At 46.8% G+C, this 12575-nt stretch overlaps 1 protein-coding gene across 1 annotated transcript in view; it reads right to left on the bottom strand.

Moving 5' to 3' along the window:
* Positions 1 to 12575, bottom strand: part of CDCA2 (cell division cycle associated 2) — a 1716206-nt gene that overhangs the window by 189218 nt on the left and 1514413 nt on the right. Inside the window, exon 11 of the mRNA XM_044083154.1 lies at positions 5301 to 5505. Coding sequence (XP_043939089.1) covers positions 5301 to 5505 — 205 coding nt within the window. The remainder of the gene's footprint in view (positions 1 to 5300; positions 5506 to 12575) is intronic.

Genomic DNA, 12575 nt, shown 5'->3' with positions numbered 1-12575 from the left:
ACGAGATACCGGGAGTCCTGATTAGGAGTGGAACTGGAGCAGCCAAGCAGTTAGCGTCAGGTTGTCCAGGTTCGGAGTTGGCAGGTTCGACGGGTGTGATATCAGATCCGGAATGGGATCTAGAATCCAAGGTGGATTCACTGAATGAGACCTTAGGTAAGGGAACCAGATCTGTCGAGGCCAGAACGGGGCAATGAGGATCATTCTGCACCCCAACCGAGAGGCTTTCTGAAGTACTTGTAGCATGAGAGGTAGAGGGGGGTATGCGTAAAGAAGACCGGGAGGCCAAGCATGCACCAGAGCGTCTCTTGGAGAATCCCCTGGAGGGGGGATTAGAGCGAAAAAACTGTCGCACTTGGCGTTTAAAGAAGAAGCAAAGAGATCGCAACAGGGAGTCCCCCACTGTGCGAGGATACATTTCGCTACTTGAGAATTGAGAGACCACTCGTACGGGGAGAGAATGGTGCGACTGAGCTTGTCCGCTAGGATGTTGATCCGACCCGGAATATGCGTTGCAATGAGAAAGCGGTTGGTGGAGATCGCCCATTCCCACACACTCATGGCTTCTCGACATAAAGGGTAAGACCTGGTTCCCCACTGTTTGTTGATGTACCAGACCACTGACATGTTGTCTGATTGAATCGCAATTGTTCCCAGGGGAAGGAGGGCCTGAAGTGCTTGCAACTCCAAGAGCACCGCCCTCATTTGCAGAACATTGATATGCGGGGAGGTCTCTGAATCGCTCCTTGTGCCCTGGACCGTCCGGCCCGCAAAATGCCCCACCCCACCAGAGTCGGGAAGCGTCCATGGTCACCGTGGCGAGAGGGGGAGATGCACAAAAGGGGCAGCCCCTGTGGAGGTCCGGAGAATGGAGCCACCACAAGAGAGACCGCTTGCAAGCCTTGCTGATTGCAATGGGATGATACAGGGGTAGGGAGAGAAATGACCATTGCACCTGAAGTGTCCATTGAAGCACCCGCATGTTCAAGCGGGCGTGCGGAAGAAGAGTAATCGCTGCCGTCATAAACCCTAGCGCCCTCAGGATCAATTCCACAGGTGTTGAGCTGGAGTGAAGGATGGCCCGCACCTGGAGTCGCAGATTCCAAAACCTGTCGGTTGTGAGAAAGGCTCTTAAATTTCTCGTGTCTAACCTGGCTCCTATAAATTCTATTGTTTGAGTAGGGACCAGGTTGGACTTTTCTATGTTTACCGTGATGCCTAGCTTGGGAGCTAGACGAAGGAAGGAGTCTCTTGCCAAAGAGGGTAGATGCCTTGTTGGGGCGGTGAGAAGCCAGTCGTCTAGGTACGGAAAGATCTGCACCCCCTGAAGCCTCAGGTGGGCCGCAACCACTGCTAACACTTTGGTGAACACCCTGGGGGCTGTGGTGAGACCAAAGGGAAGGACCCTGAACTGGTAGTGACTGGCTCCCAGCCGGAAGCGAAGAAACCTCCTGGATCGTCTGTCCATTAGAATGTGGTAGTACGAGTCCTTGAGGTCTATAGAGCACATCCAGTAATTCTCCCCTAGAAGGGGGAGGATGGACTGCAAAGTGACCATCCGGAACTTCTCTTTGGGAACTGACAGGTTCAACAGGGACAGGTCTAGAATGGGTCTTAGGTCCCCCGTCTTTTTTGGCACTAAAAAGAACCTGGAGTAGAACCCTGATTCGATCTGGTCTGGGGGGACGGGCTGGATGGCTCTTTCTCAGCAGATGGCCAATTTCTACTGAAGCGGCCTCCCTCTGATCGGGTGAAACATTGGGGAGGATTTTTAACTTTGGGACATGAAGAAAGGGGATCTTGTAACCCTCTGGATATAATCCAGAGTACCCAGCGGTCCGATGTAATGGACTCCCATGCCGCTAGGTGCTCCGAGAAACGTCCCCCGACTGCCTCCAGAGTGGAGCAGTCGGGCAACCCCTCAGGGTTGCTGCGTGGGCCGTTCAGAGAAAGGTTCCCTGGACCCAAAGTTCCTGGGAGCCCCTCTGCCCCTAGGGCGGCGTCCTCCTCTGCCGCGGAAGGACTGGTTGTCCGGTGCGGGTTGGGAATGCTGCGACTTCAGGAACCACATCTTCTTCTGGCCCTTTTGGTTCCTAGAGTAGGACCTCTGGGGCACAGAGAAGCGGACTCCGACGGCAGACAGCGTCTTCCCGTCCTCCTCGCTCTGAACCAATGTATCGGAAACAGTCTTGCCAAAAAGGGCAGAACCGTCAAAGGGGGCATTCGCGAATGATGCCTTGAAGGGCTACGTAAAATCGCAGTGGCAGAGCCAGGCCTGCCGTCTTGTGACTAGGCCCGCTCCCGCAGCTCTAGCGGCTCCCTCGGTAGCGTGGGAAAGTAACCGCATAGAGGTGTTAGTCACAGAACGAAGACTGGCCATACGGGTGGAGTGCATAAGTTTGTCCTCCTCCGATATGGACTCTGGGGGGATGCAGCGTATACCTTGATAAGATAGCGCTTGCATCCTAATGACGTGTGCCAAATAGTTGAGCGCCCTTCACTGAGAAGGTCGCTGAACTAAAGATTCGCTTCCCCAAACGGTCCATCATCCGAGACTCCTTGCTTGGGGGATGGACTGAGGGACTCTCCTGGGCGAGTTCCCTCTTAGTGGCTGCTGCCGACAACATGGCATCTACCGGGGGTCCCTTGCTCCAGTGGGCACGGACAGCAGGGGGGCTAAGGATCCTGTCGGGCCTCTTAGGGATTGGCTCCACGGTGTCCGGGTCCCTCCACGCCCTGGTGGTAATAAGGTCCACCAGGGGGTCGGCAGGAGGGGACACCCAAGAGGTAGACGGGCCCGCTTCAAATGCCTCCAAGAACACTGACTCGTCCGAGGAAGACTTTGGGGCAGACCACCCACCTCTAATCCGTAACATTTCAATGATGTCTCCGAAGGAGACATCCTCAGGGGGTGATCTTGGGGAGCCTTCCCCTTCCTCCAAGTCAGTGTCTTCGGTCAAAGACTCGGGGGAGTCTATGTGCCTCCTCTTACACGAATGCTTGCGAGGTGCTTCCTTGGGGGGGGCTGTCCGAGGAGCCCTCACCAGCAATGTCCAGAACCACGGGAACTGCTTGGGGCAGTGAAGCGGGCTGTCCCAGTGGCCGGGTGATGGAAGCCTGGCCCAGAGCAGATGGAGTGCGGACGGGCGAAGCAAGGGCCGGGGGTCCGGATGCCCTCAACAGAGCCCTCTCCACTACATCAAAAGCCGAGGGGGAGCCAGCCTCGACAATAGGATCCGAAAGTCGGCTCCCCCTCGGATCCGATGAGTGGATCGGAGCCGGCGCCGAGCCCCTCGGATCAGAGGGACCAGTGTGCTCCGACAAGGACGGCGCCGAAGGCACACTGAGTCTCTCGGATCCGAAGCTCGGGCCAAGGCTCCGAGAGGTCGGATCCGACAGACTCGAGGGCAGGGTCGGATCCGAAGTACCCAGTACAGTCGGCGCCGACCCACTTGCGGCTCCGAGGCTGCCCGGCTCCGGGCGCTCCTAACCCAGATAGCGGGTCGGAGAAGGAGCAATGGGCTTAAAAAAGGGGGTTGAGCTCCCCCCCAGAGGGGGGGGAGGCAGGAGCACTCCCATCTGCATCTGGGCCTGGATGAACCTTCGCATCATCCGGTCCAGATCAGCATCAGAGAGGCTGTAAGTAGACCTCGACGAGGCTACCGAGGTAGGCCTTGAGTGCCGCCTTGATAGCCTCGAAGGAGGTCGGGTCTCCTCATCCTCAGGCTCCGGTGAAAAGCATGGGGACCAGAGCCGAGGAGGGGGAGAGCCAGCAGCCAGAAAGGCCGGAGGAGAAGCCCGCTTAGCCGGCGGGGCTGAAACGGAGGTCTCGGCCCGCCGCTTGTGGTGCTTCTCTCTCCGGTCCTTTTTCCTGGCTTCCCTCTCCTCCGACCCTTTGATAGGAGTTTGAATCCTGGGTGGAGGAGGGGGAGCAGGCAAGGCAGGGACTGCCGAAGCAGTGACCACCAAGGGGGTGGGGGCCGAAGCCGAGTCTGGGGGCAAGAGTCCCGCCAAGACCAGCTTCGACCTTCGCTCCTTCAATGCCCTGGGGTTGAACCCTGCACAGATTGAACACCCTGAAGTGAGGTGTTCAACCCCAAGGCATCGAACGCACCGAGTGTGGCCATCGGCAGGGGAAAGCTTATGGCCACACTCGGAGCACTTTGAGAAAATAGCCTTTGGGGCCTCAGACATCACTATTTTTTTTTTTTTTTTTAAATAGTAACAATAAAAATAACTAAAACACTCACACAAAGGCCCCAAAGAAAACACACACACACACACACACCAACTACGAACCAGCGAGGGGAGGGTAAAAACTATATTAAATTAACCCAAAAAGATATAAAATGAAGGGAAACCTATAACTTTCACACAACTAAAAAATTTTTAAAAGTTTTAAAACCCCTTTTTTTTTTTTTTTTTTTTTTTTTTTTTAACAATAATCACACTTAGCTTTTGGAGCTCTGATGACCCAGCCTTCACTATGCGCGGCAAACTAGATCTGAGGTCACGTAGGGAGAGCAGGGCATTATGGGTGAGGGGAGGAGCTAGGAGCTCGGATCCATAGCTGGATAAACCATGCCGGTTCGGATCCGATATCGGATCCATACCCACAGGTTGCTGACAAATGAATTCTCCTACTTCAGATTCATAGGTTTAAGTTTTTTGGTGAGGATAATGTTTTTACAGGATATTAGGGGTGGGCTATGGAAAACGAGACTAGAAGTGAAAGAGGTAGACTGGCAGTTAAAATTACATGCTGAGGGTCCATATGGATTGAACCAAGATTTCCACTGCACCCATCTTAAAGTTAAAATCAATGGGTTATTAATTTATTGTATGTAATTTTTAAAATTAGATTTATAAGTGTGTATTTATTTTTATTTATTTAGAGTTTAGAATTTCTTTAGTGGTATATATCTTTAATTAGTAATTAGCTGTAATTTAATTACATTTTTTTATATAAAAGGAAGTGATGTACTATTGTTTGTATCTGTGATGAAGATCCAAATCCATTTGAACAAAAGCACTTAGAGGAATAAATGGGCATTTTATTTTGTGTATTTTTTGAGGGCATTGTAGCCTCATAAAGTGCAATTTATTTTTGAGTGGTGTTATTGATGTGGCATTTCTGTACTTCACAAATGTACATCCTTTTCTGGAGACGTTTTTTTTTTCCCTGGAAGTGTTGACGTTTTTACCTTGTGGTCTGGACAGGTGTAATTTCCCACTTGTTGCTACATAACTTCAGAACAGCAAAGTAATAAGAAAGGAATATAACAATGTAAACTACTTACACGGAGTAACCACGACTTTTCCCTTTGACGCTGCTTTCTGGTCCCTTGGAGTATCACAATTAGATGCTGGTGAGAGTGTCTCTGGGATTTCAACAATAGGGCTTAAAATGGGTTTCTTGGAAGCAAATTCTCTTGCTCCATAAATCTGTTTTCGAGTTCCTGACTTCTTACCTTTTCGTGTATGCTTACCATTTCTTTTTGATGCCTGAAACAGTACATATTTGCATGCTGGAGTTAACTAAAGCAACTCAAAACATTGTTAAACATAGAATGAAAAAAGGACATGAATGATCACTTGGGACATGGTTTACTTTAGACTACTTCCCAGCCAAAAAGACTGTTTAAAGATTTTAGGATTTTAGACAGTAAACTTACCTACCACTGAGAAAGCAAACCAATAGCAATGTGAAAATGTTGAAACTTAAAACAGTTGTACATAAAACACAAACAACAATTCACTTACTTGTTAAAATGATTAGACTCACTTTTTCAAAGGACACTGATCTTCAGTTCTAATGCTAAAGACATTAGTAAAGGGGACTAAATAGATTAAGTGGACTGCTTTCTTCAGCGTAGTAACACAAGACACTGGTTGCAAGTCTGCATATTACACTTCGGTACAGTCCTTCCGTTGTCGCCTCACAGTAAGAAGCTGTCCGGTTCGATTCTCAGCTAGAGCGTCTTCTGCGTGGAGACATGCGTGAATGGGCGTCCCTTTGTTGAAGGTTGTGCGTCAGGCCTGGCAAGCCGGTACGTAAAAATCAACTGCCAATCATTAGCAGACCGGAGTTCCGCTGTGGCGACCCCTAACCGGGAAAAGCCGAAAGACACAAGCAGTCCTCCTGTCACCACAAAGTATACTTGTATAAGCAAATGCATCATAGCAGCACCAACTTTACATTTGCTTTATACAACAAATTTTCTGCTTTATTAGCCATTAGAACAAGGATTGTGTGCTTTGGCAAAAGCGTCAACTACCTAATGTGTCTCTGGCTATCTGTTTGTTTCTCCTGTGTAAAGTACAGTTGTGCAAGGTTAACTTAATAGATGTTCGAATAATCACTGCTAAAGTAGCCCTAGCTATACGGGTTACATCATGTCAAAGATATAACAGCAATCTAGCTTCAAAAGCTTCACGGCACCTTCCACATGCCCAAACTGTCAAGCAGCTCAAGCTGAGTATGGGCACAAACCTTTTCAGAGCTTTCCAGCAAGCAGAGACAGGGAGGCTAAGCCCTGAAAGGACAAAGTTAGGAATAACAGAAAATAAAAGTCCACACCACAGCATAAAAAACACACAAGATGGAGGGAGGGAGTGGCTACTGCAGCTGTGATCATTTTAACATTTACCATTTTATAAGTTGAACTCAGACAGTTATACTACATTATCCATATTGATGACTTCTGCAGTAGCCTTAGCTATAGGGGTAAACTACTACAGATAACTGTATTTAGGAGGTGGAAGGAGTAGGGGGTCAAGAAACCCCTGCAAAATGCTCCTAGCAAAGCATGATTAGACCTAGAGAAGGAATCCAGATTAGTGTGCTTTGTGAAAGTATTTACAGAGGACTAAGTAGCAGCTTCTAGAATAGAACCCTTAAAAAGCCATACAAGAAGCTGGCCAAGGTGCTTGCAAAGTTGGCCTTGACCCTGCCTGGAACAGATTTGTTACGGTGAGTATAACAAAAGGTGACAGTTTTAGAAAACTATTAGGAAATAGTCTGTTTCGACACTGGTTGCCCCTTCTTACCTTCAAAAGAAATAAATGATTTAATGATCTGAAAGATGTAGGTCTGTCAAGACAGTACCAGAGTTATCTGCAGACATCCAAGGTATGGAGTATCCTTCCCTCCCTCACTTTAGGTTCCAGAAAGAAAGCAGGAGATGGATAGATTGGCTTAAAGTAAACCTGGATACGACTTTTGGCATAAAAGAAGGTTTAGTACTCAAAGAAACCCTGTCTTTGTGGAAAATTAGGTAGGGTTGACCCACTATAAGAGCTTGCAACTGAGATACCCTTCTTGCACAGGTCAAGGCACTCAAAAACGTTTTTTTATCGTAAGAATCTGAAGTCAGACAGATTACCTGGTTCAAATGGAGCAAGTAATGGTTTCTCAAACACAAAAGTAAGCCTCTTATGCAAAACCGCTTTCAAGAACATTTTTACATGTGACTGCCTTGAAAGAGGAGGTTCCATGAGTGGACATGCTGAAATGGCCGACAAATGAACCTTGATAGAAGAATAAAAAAGGCTGTACGATACTAACTCACAAATATTGTAAAACCAGGGAACAATTAGCCCTGAATGGGTGATGGTTATGTTAGTGGCACAAGCTAGAAAACCTTTTCCACTTAGTACCCGCAGCACATCCTCAGAAAGCAGGTGCCTAAAAGGAATTAAGACCACCATCCAGGCAGTCAACTGAAGATGACTGATGTCGGCATTTATCAAACATCCCTGATCTTGTGCGAATAGATCCATTCTGTGAGGAAGCCTGCGGTAATTGCCCCTGGACATTTCCAAAAGATGGGAGAACCATGGCTGCCTGGGTTAGAATGGAGTCAGCACAATGATCTTGGGTATTCTTTCTGAATCTTCAAAAATACCCTGGATATTAGTGGAAAGAGAAGAAAGGCATACAGGAACATTCCAGTCAAGAGGAACAAAAAGGCATCTGCTTTCCAGGCCTTCTTGCATGGAGTCCTGAGCATGATTGTGCCTATTGATGATTGAGACAGGAGGCAAACATGTCTACTTGAACTCCCCAGAGATGAATCAAATCTTGGAAGACCCCCCCCCCCCCGGATATAGTTTCCACTTGGGAGGGTCTGCCCTGGTCCTGCTCAGTGTCTGCCACACAATTTTGCTCTGATGGAATGTAGAGTGAGACTGTGCAGTGAGTATTATATCACAAGCTAACAAGGCTAGTCTGTAAAAGGGGTATGACCTGCTTTCCCACTGCATGATGATGTACTACATTGCTGTGGTATTGTCTGTAACTACTTGAAGAGGTCCCAAGAACCAAAGATAGTTTAGAGAACTGAGTGTCTTGAACAGGGCAAGCAACTCCTTGATATTCACGTGTTTGTGTCTGTCCTTGGTGTCCCACATTCCCTGCACTTTTCTCTCTCCTGAAACTGCTCTCCAAGCAATGCCTGAAGCATCCATGGTAAACGACTGCTTTGGAGTAGGGAGGAAGAGGAGGATATCTTGACTTGAGGTAGCTGTTGTCTCCACTAAGTGATCTCTCTTCTGACAAACCCCAGTACTGGGATCTAAAAAGATAAAGGGTGCTGATGCTGGGAGCGAGATTTCAGATACCACCGTATCTTTCTCATGTGGAGTCTTGCCAGGAGTATTACGAAAATCATAGATGCCATGCAACCCAAAATCCTGAGGTATTCCCTCACAGTTACTGATCTCAGAGTGGAAAACCTTAGAAAAAGATATAAAGATCTACTTTATCCAGTGGAAATAAAAGCTCTCTAAACTGAGGTGACTAGTTGACATCCCAGGACCATGATCTTGTGTGAGGGAGTCTAGACAGACTTTTGCATGTTCTCTTGGCAACCTAGCTTGTGCAAGAGATCTCTCACCTAAGGAGGATTCCTGGCATTTTATAAAAGACTTTGCAAATACTGAAAAAAATGTGGATACCCTGCAATGAGCTAAAACTGGAGATGGACACTTTGCAAACACACTTGGTGCAGTGGATAGTCGGAAATGTAAGGCAAAGAACTGATAATGCAATCCAGTCACACAAAACCTTAACACCTGAAGTCTGGAGGAATATGAATGTAATAAGCATCATTTAAGTCTAGTGTTACCAGGAAACTTGAAAAAGGAAAAGGCAACAGGTTGTGAAGTGTCATTTTTAATTTGGGCACCATCACAAACAGATTTAGGATAGCAATCAATGGGACCTGATGGTATCCCGGGTTGCATGTTACATGAACTCCAAGAGGAGCTAAACCCACACATAAAAATGCTATTTAACCTTAGCCTTACTTCAGGATATGTACCTGAACAGTGGCGTACAGCAACAGTGGTCCCACTCCACAAAGGGGGGTACCTCTACAGACCCTGGAAACTACCGCCCCATAAGCTTAACCAGCCTGGTCTGCAAAGCTATGGAAAGAATCATTATGGAACTCAGAGACATAGGGGACCTACAGACAATTGACCCCACCCAGTTCGGCTTTGTAAAGGGCAGATCCTGCCTTTTGAACCTGGTTGACTTTTTCGAAACAGTCACTGGAGCCATTGATGAGGGCAAAGCAGTCCATACAGCCTACCTGGACTTGGCTAAGGCCTTCGACACAATACCCCACTCAGGCATCATAGATAAGCTCAACAGCTTAAACGTAAACCCTTATGTCACCAGATGGGTTGCAAACTGGCTAAAGGACAGAACCCATAAAGTTAAAATCGCTGGAGCAATGTCAGACTCAAAGCCAGTCACAAGTGGTGTCCCACAGGGATCTGTCTTGGGACCCCTCCTGTTTGGCATTTATTTCTCAGATGTTAAAGCAAACATGGGAGGGTTGTGGCTGACTAAGTTCGCAGATTACTGCAAACTAGGCGCCATAGTCGATACACCAGCAGACACATACATCCTACAAAAAGGCCTCACAGAAACGGACAACTGGTGCCGGAGTCACGGCCTTAAACTCAATGCCAAAAAATGTATAGTCATCCCCTTTGGGAAAAACAAAGTACCCACAAATTATCACATAGACAGCAACCCACTGAGTACGGAAAAAGTAATCAGAGACCTAGGGACCCAAGTCAACAGCGTCCTCTCATTTGACACCCACGTTGCCAAAGTGGTTAGAAAAACATTCTACCTTGCACACCTCATCATGAAGGGATTCACATCCAGATCCAGGGATGTCATTGTACCCCTATACTCTTCCCTCATCAGACCCATGATTGAGTATAATGCCTCATTTGGTATGTACCTCACCCGGCATTTGCAACAGCTGGAGAGACCACAAAAGTACCTCACCAAGAGGATCAAAGGTCTCCAACATATGTCTTATTCTGCCAGACTAAAGAAACTTCAGCTCTATTCAGTAGCATACCGCCTACTCAGAGGTGATCTCTGCCTGACGTACAAGGCCATGTCCAATCAGGACCTGATGGACATGCTACACCTCAAAAGATCCAAATCCATCAGGACCACGAGAGCTAAAGACTTAAACCTCGGCACAAGTATGAATAGGGCATGCTGGAGGGATAGATTCACAACCCAGAGGCTTCCCATGCTTTGGAACAGGATCCCAGTTCGTATTAGGCAGAGCCCCTCACTGACTCTCTTCAAGAGAAATCTTGATGAGTGGATGGGAGATCGTAAGTTTACCCCAGGGGTCACATCTGTGTCACTGCTAGACAGGGGCACAGTAAACTAATTCTATTATATAAGGGGACCTTCATTGTGTCACTACTAGACAGAGGCACAGTATTCTAATTTTATTCTGTACATTTTTGTACCACTTCATGGGGTGGCAAAAGCCACATCACTATGGCTAGGCTTACAAATGCCCTAGGGCAGATAGCCTAGTACTATACTATGAAACTATAAGACCCAGAACTGGTCTCAAACTGTTTTCTTTCTTTAGGACTAGCAGCATCCTTGAATAAAATCCTTCCCCACCTGGAAAGGAGGAACTGGTTTTATCATTCCTTGGGACAATAAGTGAAGAACAAGTGGAAACAAAACAATCTGATCTGCAGGATGAGGAAAGACACCCTGTAAAGGAAGAATTTCCTCCTACTTCCATCTGTAACCCAGAGTAATGATTTTTTCAGACCCATTTGTCTGAAACAATCTGTTGCCAAACAGAAAAATGGAGATTCAGACTTTCTGGAAGAGAAAGAGGTCCAGGGCAGGAGGGGGTCATAACGTCAAGTGAACAGTCATTCAGTCTTGGAGAATACTTGGTTTTGGGAGGTTTAAGACTTCTTTTTGGAACTTTCTTGCTACTACTTAAATGTCTGTTTAACTGAATTCTGTTGAGACTGTTTATTCTTTTTTTTTGCCGCAATTGGATGAGGGAAAAAAATACCTTGGACAGTTTGGAAAAGAGGGGATGAAAAATCTTAGAAATTCCTGATAAGCTTGTCCCTTTGACCACACTTTTTGATCACATCTGCAGCAAAGGGGCCAAACACTAAATATCTACCCAAGGGACAAATTAAAATCTAATTTTTAACATCTAGAAGGTTCTGAGAATGCAGCCAAGCAAACCTCATTAAAACCATACCAGTGGTCATAGACCTGGAAGAAGTATCAGTCATGCACAAACTGCAAACAAGGACTTGTGACTGCTGCAATAGAAGAAATAAGTTACTTAAAGCAACTTTTTCTTAAGAAGCTGTAGAAGAATAATTCTTCATACTTTTAACAGTATGGCAGAATACACTAACATATGAGCCTGACAACTTACAATTCTGAAATTCAAAGTTGGAGAAGTAAACACTATTTCCCATACCGGTCAGCAATTTTCCCATCCTTATTAGAAGGACTAGCATTGGAATTAATCGCTTAGCAGCAGAGGAGTCAACTAAGGCTATAGCTGCTGAGTTAGGTTTGGGAAAACTAATAAATGAGGAACTTTATATACATCTTATCTGCGTTTTTAGGGACAGCTGGCAGACCTATCAGGAAAACTGCAGGCAGTAAGACATTCTCTAAAGCAGACAGAAGAGAGGAATGGGTGTAGGTTCTGGAAAATCCTTCTCTAACAATTCATAGTATTTCTTGAGGGACTGAGAAACCTCAGTGTTCTCATACAGAAAACAATGAATGGTACATTCTACCAATAGTTGCAGAGAAAGAGAACTCCCACTGCGAGTATCAGAAAGACAGCTACCCTCTAAGTCTGGATCACAAAACCACAGACAAAACCTTGAAACCATCCCTGAATCTTACTGTTTAGATTCAGGATTGTGAATCTCTCCAGGAAAGGAGGCAACCCTCTTTATGGAAAACTACTCTACAAGAAGGATTGCTAGGCTGAATCAAACCCTGAGCCAGTCGTCGTCCTTTTTTTTTTTTTTTAACAGGAAAAATGGGGCCAACTGTGTTACTAATGGCAGCAGCTGCTTCCCCAGGGATGGGCACAGCATTCTGACACAACAGGGAAACCTTCCCTGTTCCCTCTCAGGATCAACAAAAGTGGTTCTCCCTTCCCCACTGATTGGACCCCAACAGCAGCAAAGGACACTGCTAACCCCTCAGTCTCTAGTGGATGTAAGAGCAGCACCAAAGT

The sequence above is a fragment of the Protopterus annectens genome, chromosome 9.part0 (genome assembly GCF_019279795.1).
Source record: "Protopterus annectens isolate FY-2018-M chromosome 9.part0, PAN1.0, whole genome shotgun sequence".
In the NCBI taxonomy this organism is placed as follows: Eukaryota; Metazoa; Chordata; order Ceratodontiformes; family Protopteridae; genus Protopterus; species Protopterus annectens.
The sequence above is the reverse complement of the archived record's forward strand: the minus strand, read 5'-3'. Positions and strand labels throughout refer to the sequence as shown.